The sequence below is a fragment of the Schistocerca piceifrons genome, chromosome 4, assembly GCF_021461385.2.
Source record: "Schistocerca piceifrons isolate TAMUIC-IGC-003096 chromosome 4, iqSchPice1.1, whole genome shotgun sequence".
In the NCBI taxonomy this organism is placed as follows: Eukaryota; Metazoa; Arthropoda; class Insecta; order Orthoptera; family Acrididae; genus Schistocerca; species Schistocerca piceifrons.
In genome coordinates this window covers 200,077,028-200,089,093 of record NC_060141.1, presented here as the reverse complement: position 1 = coordinate 200,089,093, position 12,066 = coordinate 200,077,028, and the positions used below count along the sequence as shown (strand labels likewise).

Sequence of the window (12,066 nt, the reverse complement as noted above, 5' to 3'; positions counted from 1 at the left end):
TTAATCTCATCACCTTTACCAAGTGGTTGAAATTGAGTAATAGTGATGAATAAAATATTTCATTAAAATACGAAGGCCTGCTGAAAAGTAATGCCTCCGAATTTTTATGTAAGGTATCCTTTAGCTTTTTAAATAAAACATACGTTATTAACATTCTACATTTTTAATCTCAATGTCTGCATATTTTTTCTCAACTTGCTCACTCTGGTGATGAACACATTTCTCCTAACGAGAGATCAGTTTGTTCATACCGTCACTGCAGAATGTTTCGCATTGTTGACGGAGCTGCAACATACCTGCTTGCATCGCTTCATCGTTATCCAAGGGAATTTCTCGAAGGTATCATTTAAGTTTTCGAAGTAGGTGAAAATCAGATGGGGCCAAATCGGGAATGAAAATCGGATGTATGGAGGTTGATCCATGACAGTGAACTCTTTGAATTCGAAACTCGATATATGCACACTGTTTCTCACGCAGCGACTAGTTCCCTTACACACTGTCATGTTACACACTGCTATTCGGACCCTTCCAGCGGGAAATACATAGAAATACATAGAAATGAAGAATAAGGAAGCAGAATGTTAATAAGGTTTGTTTTATTTTAATACTTTTCACTTTAAAGAATCACAGGCATTACTTTTCAGCACGCCTTCATGTAACACAGCGTCTGCGGAACCAAATTTTCTTTTAATCTGTGTTTGGCGGATGTGGAGTTGAATATAAGAAAAACAGTCTTAGCATGTAGTAGCGAAATGTCATCTCGGAAGAACTGATCGAGCAAATTAACAGATTCAGACATGTGAAGTGCACCGAATGGCGATCAGATGTATTGTCAAACCTAACAATATTCGTTATCGAGCTTATTTCACTTTACATGTAAATCATCGATCAACCTGAAGTTATTTTGAACACTCTGATACTGGAGACTATAAGCCTACTACAAGGTTTACTTATTGTACAAGGTGGGGTAAATACACTACTGGCCATTAAAATTGCTACACCGAGAAGAAATGCAGATCATAAACGGGTATTCACTGGACAAATGTATTATACTACAACCGACATGTGGTTACAATTTCACGCAGTTTGGGTGCATAGATCCTGAGAAATCAGTACCCAGAACAACCACCTCTGGCCTTAATAACGGCCTTGATACGCCTGGGCATTGAGTCAAACAGAGCTTGGATGGCATGTACAGGTACAGCTGCCCATGCGGCTTCAACACGATACCACAGTTCATCAAGAGTAGTGACTGGCGTATTGTGACGAGCCAGTTGCTCGGCCACCATTGACCAGACGTTTTCAGTTGGTGAGAGATCTGGAGAATGTGCTGGCCAGGCCCGAACAGGACCTGCAACATGCGGTCGTGTATTATCCTGCTGAAATGTAGGGTTTATCAGGGATCGAAAGAAGGGTAGAGCCACGGGTCGTAACACATCTGAAATGTAACGTCCACTGTTCAAAGTGCCGTCAATGAGAACAAGAGGTGACCGAGACGTGTAACCAATGGCACCCCATATCATCACGCCGGGTGATACGCCAGTATGGCGATGACGAATACACGCTTCCAATGTGCGTTCACCGCGATTCGCCAAACACGGATGCGGCCATCATGATGCTGTAAAGGGAACCTGGATTCACCCGAAAAAATGACGTTTTGCCATTCGTGCACCCAGGTTCGTCGTTGAGTACACCATCGTGGGTGCTCGTGTCTGTGATGCTGTGTCAAGGGTAACCGCAGCCATGGTCTCCGAGCTGATAGTCCATGCTGCTGCAAACGTCGTCGAACTGTTCGTGCAGATGGTTGTTGTCTTGCAAACGTCCCCATCTGTTGACTCAGGGATCGAGACGTGGCTGCACGATCCGTTACAGCCATGCGGATAAGATGCCTGTCATCTCGACTGCTAGTGATACGAGGCCTTTGGGATCCAGCACTGCGTTCCGTATAACCCTCCTGAACCCACCGATTCCATATTCTGCTAACAGTCATTGGATATCGACCAACGCGAGCAGCAATGTCGTGATACGATAAACCGCAATCGCGACAGGCTACAATCCGACCTTTATCAAAGTCGGAAACGTGATGATACGCATTTCTCCTCCTTACACGAGGCATCACAACAACGTTTCACCAGGCAACGCCGGTCAACTGCTGTTTGTGTATGCGAAATCGGTTGGAAACTTTCCTCATGTCAGCACGTTGTAGGTGTCGCCACCGGCGCCAACCTTGTGTGAATGCTCTGAAAATCTAATCATTTGCATATCACAGCGTCGTCTTCCTGTCGTTTAAATTTCGCGTCTGTAGCACGTCATCTTCGTGGTGTAGCAATTTTAACGGCCAGTAGTGTAAAAGTAACCCTGAAAACAGAGTTCTGGGATACAAAGAAACAGAAGAGGGAAGGAAATGTAGCTCTAACCAGACTGTAGCAAATGTTGAAAGTGACTACCATTCATCTCTTGGCATTTTTGGGTCCAGTTCAGTGAGTTGCTGAAGGTGGATCGAAGCTGGACTGATGGAATTATATGTAAATTGAAGGTGGAGAGGGGATAACTGCTGGAATTACTGCAGTCTCATCAGAAATGTTCTGCTGCAGGTCTTGCAGACTGTGAGGGTTTTTGCGATACACTTTAGACTTGAGGACTGCCCACAGAAAGTAACAGACAGATCAAGTGACCTGGGTGGCCAGCAGGGCCGTGATCAGACTGACTACTAAAAATTCTGTCAGACGTGAAGACTTTGCAAATGTGCTGCAATGAACAGGTGTGGATCACAAGGCAGGCGTACACATGGTGTGCGGGTCACGGGGTGTGGTTATATGCATACATTCACGTCCAATCGTATCCACCTGTCCGGACCACCTTTATTTGACACATCCTGTAGTATCGCAATATTGGCATTGGACTATTAGATGACAGTTCTTAACTGATTGTATATCAGATAATTATCATTGTCATACTCGGGATCCTGCATATTTCTGATGACAGATCAGATTAACAAATGTTTCTCGAAGTGAAAACAGTCTGTACGAATACTGAATGTATTGGATTCACAGTTAAAGTCAATAGCAATACCGTCTCTAATGACCTGAACGTTGATGGGACATTAAATCTTAATCATTTTTCCTTTCTGCAACAGCAGTTGTTTATAACACTCTGTTTAATTTTTTATCACAGTTCTCCTTTCATTCTGGTATAAGCCACGCCACTATATAATAATTTCCAAATTATAAGTCAGGTTCTAGTCCCCCTCTCATGACTCTTAACACATAACTATTTATCGTCTGTAACCTAGGCCAAGAATTAAATGTGCTAGTTCTGCTCACACGTGCGGTTTATCAGGCATACTACTTTCCTTCATTCATAGCTCCTATCATTTACATTTCTGGACACTCAGGCATTAATCTTCATTCCAAAGTATGACTCAATACAATATTTCACAAATATGTCGGTCGATGCATTTCGTTGCTCCCACATACACGATAAACGATGTTCCACGACAGCCTATGGCAAGTAACACCACGTACGGCCGAAGCGTTATTACGCGTTGCAGAAAGCATTCTACAGTGCCCTGTTTAAGAAGAACACGTAACCCACCGAAAATACTCCCAGGAATGCACAACACTAAACAAGCCAACCTACCCAGCATACAGTAATAATCGTTTGACGGTGTATGTGACTCTTTCAACACTTGCAATGTATTGACAGTGTAGTATATAATATAGATCATTGAGTATCTATGCTTTGTCAAGTGTGTAAGTACTGTCACAGGCGAGCGTCGTATTACTAGTTAGAAAAATACTTAAAACCAATCCGGGATCGAAATTTGTTTAGTTCTAACAATCTGCGTAACTGCGTAACTGGGTAACTTGCAGCGTGCTAGCATGCGAGACAGGAAGGTGAACTAGATCTAGATAGAATCAGTGCGGCAAATTCACTACCATTTGCCTCATACAAAGGCCAGCCTGAGTGCGATGTTTAGGGGGTTATCCATGTCCGTTTAAGCTGATCCTAAACCTCTATGCACCTACAATATTATAGCAAACACAACAAAATTTATACGATTCACAGGCAGATGGAGCACACGATATGCCATACTTGAATGGCTACTGTGATGGCAGGATATACATCCGGCAACAGTCAAAATAAAAATAATAAATTCGCCAGATTACCTTAACATTGGGCCCCGTTCGACGGGAAAACACTAGGGAAGACAGAGAGGGACTGAAAAATTCCCTGAGAAAATTTCTTAGGCACTTCTTCAACACATGGGAGTTGTATGAATACCTGGCCGTCGAAAGATTTTCTGACATGACTGCTCTGACTGTATTAATACTAAAACACAGTGTGAAAGGTGGAAGCTATTGTCTATATGTGTGATTCGTGACCTTGATATTTAGAAATGAGAGAGAGCCTAGAGGAATAACTTAGTACATGTTCCACCTATTCACGGGTTTGCTGTGGAGTAATCCGCTGTTCCCCGAACAAATTTTTCTCTCTGCAGCGGAGTGCACGCAGTTTTGCGACTTCCTGTCGGATTAAAACTTCTTGCCAAACCGGGAGATCAACCTCGAGCCGATCGGCAAGGTTCCAGGTTCGTATCACGATCGGGCACACCGTTCGCATCTGCCAGGAAGTTTCAGCACGGTATGTGTCAGCTATGAGGGGCATTCACATGAAAATCGAACAGCCGCCACAACGGAGCGATGGAATGGTTCATTCAGAAGTAATCATCAAATTGGTTAGGATATTTATCCCACTGGAAGACGACAGATCAATTCCCGTTTCGCAGAAAGCGCTCGGTCGCTGACGAACTCATTCTTGCATTTCCTCGTCCAGCAGAATACGATGTCTATGCATGTTCTTATGCAGGTCGCCAAAGATGTGATAATCACACGGTGAAAGATCCAGGCATTACTACGGATGATGCAATGTTAGACTGTTCACACAAGTTCCGACAAGGTCATGACCACCTTAAAGTGCAGGGACCCTCTCTCGTCAAGTTCCTAGAGGGTGGAACAACAATCATTGTGTAGTGCTATAAAGAAAAGTTGCAGAAACTCCATCGCACCATAAAGTCAAAAGATTCAGGAGTGCTGTCGGACAGAATCATCCTGTTGCACGGTAACATCCACTTCCACAGTGCCATCACTGCTTCAGTCATTTGGTTGCGAAACACATCCTCCTTAGAGCCCTGATCTTTCATCATGTGATTTTCACACCTCTGACGACCTGAAGAAAGACATCGCAGACGTTGGTTTCAGTAGGACGAGGAAATGCAAGAGTGGGTCTCAACAGGTATTGATCGTCTCGTCTCACAGTGGGCTGAATGTCGTACAACCTGTGGGGATTATAACCGGAACCGTTTCATGGTCTTGTTGTGAGTGTCATTTATAAATCAGCAATCTTTCTTCTTCTTATTTTGCTACCACCGTTATCCCACATTTTGCGCAGGGTGGCCGGATGCCCTTTCTGCCGACACCCCATACTCCCCCGGGACGGAAGGAGTGGCCGCGTGGCATTAGCCGAGCGGTCTAAGGTGCTGCAGTCATAGACTGTGCGGCTGGTCCCGGCGGAGGTTCGAGTCCTCCCTCGGGCATGGGTGTGTGTTTGTCCTTAGGATACTTTAGGTTAAGTAGTGTGTAAGCTTAGGGACTGATGACCTTAGCAGTTAAGTCCCATAAGATTTCACACACATTTGAACATTTTTGAACAGAAGGAGTGTACCCTAGCTGTCTGCGTCTAGTGTAAATCGTGAAATAGTGTGAATGCGGTTCAAATGTCTGCGAGTCGTGTAACTGAGTCGGGACGTTGGGACCAGCCCGCTATTCACCTAGTAGGATGTGTAAAACCGCCTAAAAACGACATCCAGGCTGGTCGGGACGCCGGCCGTCGTCGTTAATCCGCCGGGCGGATTCGATCTGGGGCCGGCGCGCCTACCTGAGTCCAGGAAGCAGCGCGTTAGCGCTCTCGGCTATCCTGACGGGTCCCTTTATAAATCAGCAATAACTCAAAGAAAATCAAGAAATTAGGCTGGTATATCCGTTCCAGTGATTTCTAATTTTACGTTGCAGTAAAATGGAATTTTAAATGTTAATAATACTAGGGTACCTTGCTTCTCAATTTGTGTAGTTGCAAATGTTGGACTAATGACTTTACTTACTTGGCTTGCTCTCCTCCATTTCGCCCTCCTATTCTGGAACCAGGTCTTCACCTGAAACGAAATAACCACAGTTAATCTATGGAATTGATCTTGTCGGACAGAAGTAGCTTATGATTTCCCAAGTATATCAATACGATTTTGCTACTCTCAATGTAGAAATGAATTGTATCCTTTTTCTGTGTGAAACAGAATATGGCTCCTTATCACTTGTGAAACATTTTAGTCTCCATTCTTTGCTTTTTTCTTCGATTATGATCAATAGTTATGTTCTTTTCCGTGTCGTGGAAAGTTGTGGATAAAGAAGTCTCAGTCGTTGCTGCTTCATTGATCTAGATTTAAACACAGCGGTCGAAAACAGCAAATTGAACAGAGAACCAGGAAATAAAAGATGAAAGACGTGATTGTTAGTGTGACAGTTCTCGTCACTACGCGTCAGGCATTCTACGTTTTTCAGTGCTTTTATTATAAGAAATATTAAATTTAGACGCAAGTTGCGAAATCTTTAGGTGTAGCGGATACGAGCAGCCGAGAGGCGCAGCAAGTGGCCGTTCACACAGAAAGACAGATGCTATCGTAGCGGAGTAACGTGGTATGGGGTACGGTGATCCCGCATGAGATGATCGCTGGGAGCCAGTAACGGGTTGGTGGAACGTGTTCTCTGTTTGACTGCCAGAACAGAAAATTGGATAACGATATTAAACCACGGAGACGGCGAAATAGTAGACGAAAATTAGACAAACTGAATAGGTACTCTACTATCTTGGAAACAATATAACACTTGGTGGACGAAGCAAGAACGACATAAAAAGAAGACTAGTATAGGCGAAGAGAGAATTTCTGACCAAAAGGATTCTACTGCTATCAAACATTGGCCTTAATCTGAGGTACGAATTTTTGAAAATGTACGTTTGCAGCACATCAATGTATGGAAGTGTACCATGGACTGTAGCAAACATTGAAAGAAAGGAATCGAAGCGTTTGGGATATGGTGCTACAGAGAGATGCAGAATATGAGGTAAACTGGTGTGGTAAGAAATGAAGAGGTTCTCCGCAGAACTGGTGAGGAGAGGGAGGCTCATTTGCATAACATTGATAAGAAAACTGGACAGGCTAATACTGTGTGTCTTATCAAGGAATATTTTGCATGATATTCGAAGTATAATTAAAATCGTAGAATGTTTATAGGACATGAGACGAAACAATTTTTATGTAACAAAAATGTCAGAGGAGCACCCTTTCTCCGCTAAGGTTTCAAGAAAATTGTGGCGCTAATGATGTTCAGAGGCGGTGTTCAAACAGCCCTCTGACGAATATTGCTTTAGAGATTCTGTGGGAACTGTGTTTGGATTAATGCACAACTAGTATCTGCGTGCTAGCTATTGTCTAAGACGCTCAGAACAACTAGCTGTTTCACCAACAATGACTGCAACTTCACCCAGAATGGCAACCTGTTCTTCGGTATCTCGTATACAAACGTTCACCTTCATAAGAAATCCACTGGAGTTCAGCAGCATCTCTAATACAATATCCGTCGCATCGTAGTTTAAACACCGTCTCTGAACATCGCGTCGAGACCTTCATGGAGCTGAGAAACCGTGCACCTGTCACATATCTGTCACCTTAACAATGTCTCTACTCCTCTTCTGAATACAGTCAAATTTTTATACTTTTTTTCACCCTATTCATCCAAGATGTAACTGAGAACATTGGGTATAACTGCTGCTCTGAAATGAAGAGCTTTCCACGTTGAACCAGTGACAAATGTTGTGGGGAAGGCGAACCAAAAACTGCTTTTTATTGTCAGAACACTTATAAGATACAACAAGTCTACTAAAGAGACTGTCTTCACTACGCTGGTCCTTCTCCTTTTGGAGTACTGCTGTTCCGCATGGGATCCTTACCAGATTGGGTTAGCGGAGTACATCGACAAAGTTCAAAGAATTGCAGCACGTTTTGTACTATCGAGAAATAGGGGAGAGAGTTTCACATACATGGTACAGGAAACGGGGTGGAAATCAATAAAACAAAGGCGTTTTTCGTTGCGGCGGGATCTCCTCACGAAATTTCAATCACAAACTTTCTCCTCCGAATATGAAATTATTTTTCTGTCGTCGATCTGGATAAGCAGATTGGCTTGGCTCTGAGCACTATGGGACTTAATATCTATGGTCATCAGTTCCCCAGAACTTAGAACTACTTAAACCTAACTAACCTAAGGACATCACGCAACACCCAGGGATAAGCAGAAACGAACATCATAATAACATGAGGGAAATAAAAGCTCCCATGCGGGTTTCTCGCGCACTGTTCCGAGATTGAAATAACAGAGAATTATTGTGAATGTGGTTCGATGAACCCTCTGCCAAGCACTTAAATGTGATTTGCAGAGTATCCATGTAGGTGTAGATCTAGAAGTAGGCGAAGACAAGAGAGTTTGTACGAATTGCATTCAAGATGACAACAGGTTTGACTGCCTCGATATACATATATGAGTTAACAGATTCCTTCTTATTGTTCAAAAGTACTGCACTACACCATAATATTCATCTCGTTCCCCACATGCAAATAAAGCTGTTTTCACCCAATAAGCACTACATCTGTGAGAGATAACAAACGAAGTGGTACATACGTTCCCGAGGCCACAGCAAAGCCTCCTCAGGATTAAGGACACCTAAGTAACGGTTGGTTACAATTAAAGTTCAGTAATTCACGGAGGTCAAATGTGGGCTGTAAGCATCGTATGACAGCGAAACATGGTAGATATTCTAATGCGTTAATGCGAAACCGATTTACGCTGGAAAAAATTAGTTTCAATTTCGGCTACGAGGTGCAAATCTGGCGTTGTACACTATACGTATGAAATCATGACATACACGTTGTCATGGGGCAACCCATAAGGTCAATAAACAGTATGGCTGTCGAGAAGGGAGACTATGTGCTGTTAGTGAAACTGTTTTATGTGAACGGCAACAGTTACAGTTACAGTACTGGATTGAGAGAACATCGCCGACTGGAAGGTCGGATGAGAAGGCCAGTGTCATTAAATGGTTTCAAAAACATGATACCGGAATTAGAAAACACGGGAGAGCTTGGTGTGGCACTTGGGGGGCGTCCTAGCCCGGTGGATGTTATTGACGAGATTGCTGTTGCTGTAACTGACCATGATGCATCTACTCCAGGCAGTGCTGGTGCTCGCGCAGTGTCACGAGAATGGTCCATCCCATGTCAATAGTACGGAAAATTTTGCAGTCTGTACAAGATAAAGGCGGTGCAGCAACAGAAATATTATGATCCCCAGAAGCGTTCTAAATTTGCTCTTCGTATCGAAATTGGTGAAATGTGGCCGGGCAGTACTTTATGGGGGAGTGACGAGGTTAGTTTTCGCTACAGGGTGCACTGAATACACGTAACTACCGAATTTAGGGTACTGTTCAAATGGTTCAAATGGTTCTGAGCACTGTGGGACTTAACATCTGTGGTCATCAGTCCCCTAGAACTTAGAACTACTTAAACCTAACGACATCACACACATCCATGCCCGACGCAGGATTCGAACCTGCGACCGTAGCGGTCGCGCGGTTTCGGACTGAGCGCCTGAACCGCTAGACCACCGCGGCCGGCTAGGGTACTGTTAAACTGTGTGTTGTGCACGAAGAGGGTATTCGCCAAGTCTGATTTTGTGATGTGGGTTCACAAGCACCTTTACTGTCGGTCCATTCCTCTTTGAAGAGAGTGCACACAGGGGTGCTGTCAGGTGTACCATGGCATCTGCGTACTATCGACACGACCTCCTTGTACACCATGTGATTCCTGCTTTGGATGAGCGAAATAGTGTAGAAGCCATTTTTTAAATTTAAGATGGGCAACACGTCTTGTCACCTGCCCAGTGAAAGATCTGCTTAATGCTACCTTCCAAGAACGTATTATCTCCGTAATTTTTCTAAATGCGTGGACTGCAAGATCACCTAAGCAGAATCCACGTGACTTTTGGCTCTTTGGGATATCTTAAATAACGTATCCACCACGGACACGTTCGGTCTCTATCTGATCTGAAGGCCAGTATAGAGGAACGCCTTGCACGGATTCCACCAGAGCTGTTACATCCATACATGGATGCAGCATCTCGTCGGCGCCACAGGTGGTGATGCTGAACAACTTGTGTGAGCGGCAGTTAATAATAAAATCAACATTAAGCCTTTCTCACTTGTCTGACCTTTTCTGTCCACGTCCCGCTCCTAATCCATTGTACATGGAAACATTTCTAAACGTTCCTCCTTCATTCTCAATGCCAGATTTACACGAGGTGGCCAAAATTGGAACAATTTTTTTCCAGTGTAAATTGTTCCCACATTAATCCATTAGGGTAACTATCAATTTTCGATGTCATACGATAGTAACAACCCATATTGGACCTCCGTGAGTAGCTGTACTTTATGTCTGGTGCATTAAGCACAGAAATTCTAAGATTTCGTCAATACAGGTAACGTGGTAGATCTGTTACATAACCGACAAATAGAAATAATCCATAGCACAGATTTTAAGGACGTAAACTAAAAGTATGGATCTCCAAGCAAGCCGCCCGCAGCTAGGGGTCTAGTGGCTAGCGTTGCTGCCTCTGGATCACGAAGTCCTGTGTTCGATTCCCGGTCGGGTCGGGGATTTTCTCTGCTCGGTGACTGGGTGCTTGTGTTGTCCTCATCATTTCATCATAATCTGGGACGATGGTAATACGGGACAGTGAAAAGATTGGGAATCTGTAGGGGCGCCGGTAACATCGCAGTTGAGCGCCCCAAAAACCAAATATCATCATCGTCATACAAGCAAGCCGCTCGAGACTCCTCCCCTACTTCTCCTAAGGGCTATGCTTACCTAATACTTGATCGATAGGTTCTTTGTCAGCAATTCGAGGAACAAATGGTTACCTCGGGACATAGGCCACAATTACTTGAATAAATTACATGGTATGAGGAATGTTTTGAAATTGCCAAAATTGTACTGGATGTGTGACCTGTCCTCTTCATTAACTGGCTCTCCCAGATGCATCATGACCCTCAGGGAAGTCCAGAATGTTAAAAAAGCCAGTGCTGGGTTACCTACTCATCAGTACAAAGAGAATATTGTCGAGTCAAATTTTTAAGTATTTCACAAGTGAGCCTGAAGATGACTTGTTCGGCTGTTAAGCTACCGCATTAAACGGGATTACTTAAGGTGGCAGTTGTTTAATTCCTGTGAATCAGCTGAGTATGTGAAGGTTGTTTAGGCCCCTGTGCCCCTTCTACGCGTCTTATCGACGGGCGCTGCTTGGAAGCCGTGCCCAAAAAACCTGATTGCTTCACGCTGGCTGTTTATCTTAATCCGTGGTACGGTCGGAACGAGGGAATAACGTCTCTGACAATGACGCCAAGATTTACGGCCGGGGCTTCACAAAGGCTGCCGATCAACGTTATCTGCTCGGCCATCGCCGCAATAACACAACGACGAAAGAGCCAGAGAGATCGCCTTAATTGCGCTTGTCAACATAATCCCTGGTCTGAAGGGTGTCTCAGCGGCGGCGCCGCCGCAGCGAGTGTTGCGGTCGCGTGATTCGGACTACACAGCTGATTCTCAGAACGCGTAGTAACGGGAAGGATGGCAGTGTCAACGATTGTACGGACAATACTCACGATACGCAACTTTTGTGATCTGACGTGTACGTGATATTGAAATACTTCACCAGGAAACACTGTATGTCAAAGTATGAGGAGGTATGATGCAATATGACTGGGTTATTGCACGTATTCGATACTTCAAGCAATAGTCAATGCTGCACCATACACTGCTGAGTTGATGGTGTGGGTGTAGATGGAACAGCTGGTGATTAAAGGAAGAAAGTAAAATATTATATCTCTAACGATGACGGATGGACC

General features: G+C 44.1%; 1 protein-coding gene across 1 annotated transcript in view; it reads right to left on the bottom strand.

Moving 5' to 3' along the window:
• LOC124795729 (hematopoietically-expressed homeobox protein hhex) overlaps window positions 1–12,066 on the bottom strand; it is a 174,438-nt gene that overhangs the window by 30,952 nt on the left and 131,420 nt on the right. Inside the window, exon 3 of the mRNA XM_047259812.1 lies at window positions 6,161–6,211. Coding sequence (XP_047115768.1) covers window positions 6,161–6,211 — 51 coding nt within the window. The remainder of the gene's footprint in view (window positions 1–6,160; window positions 6,212–12,066) is intronic.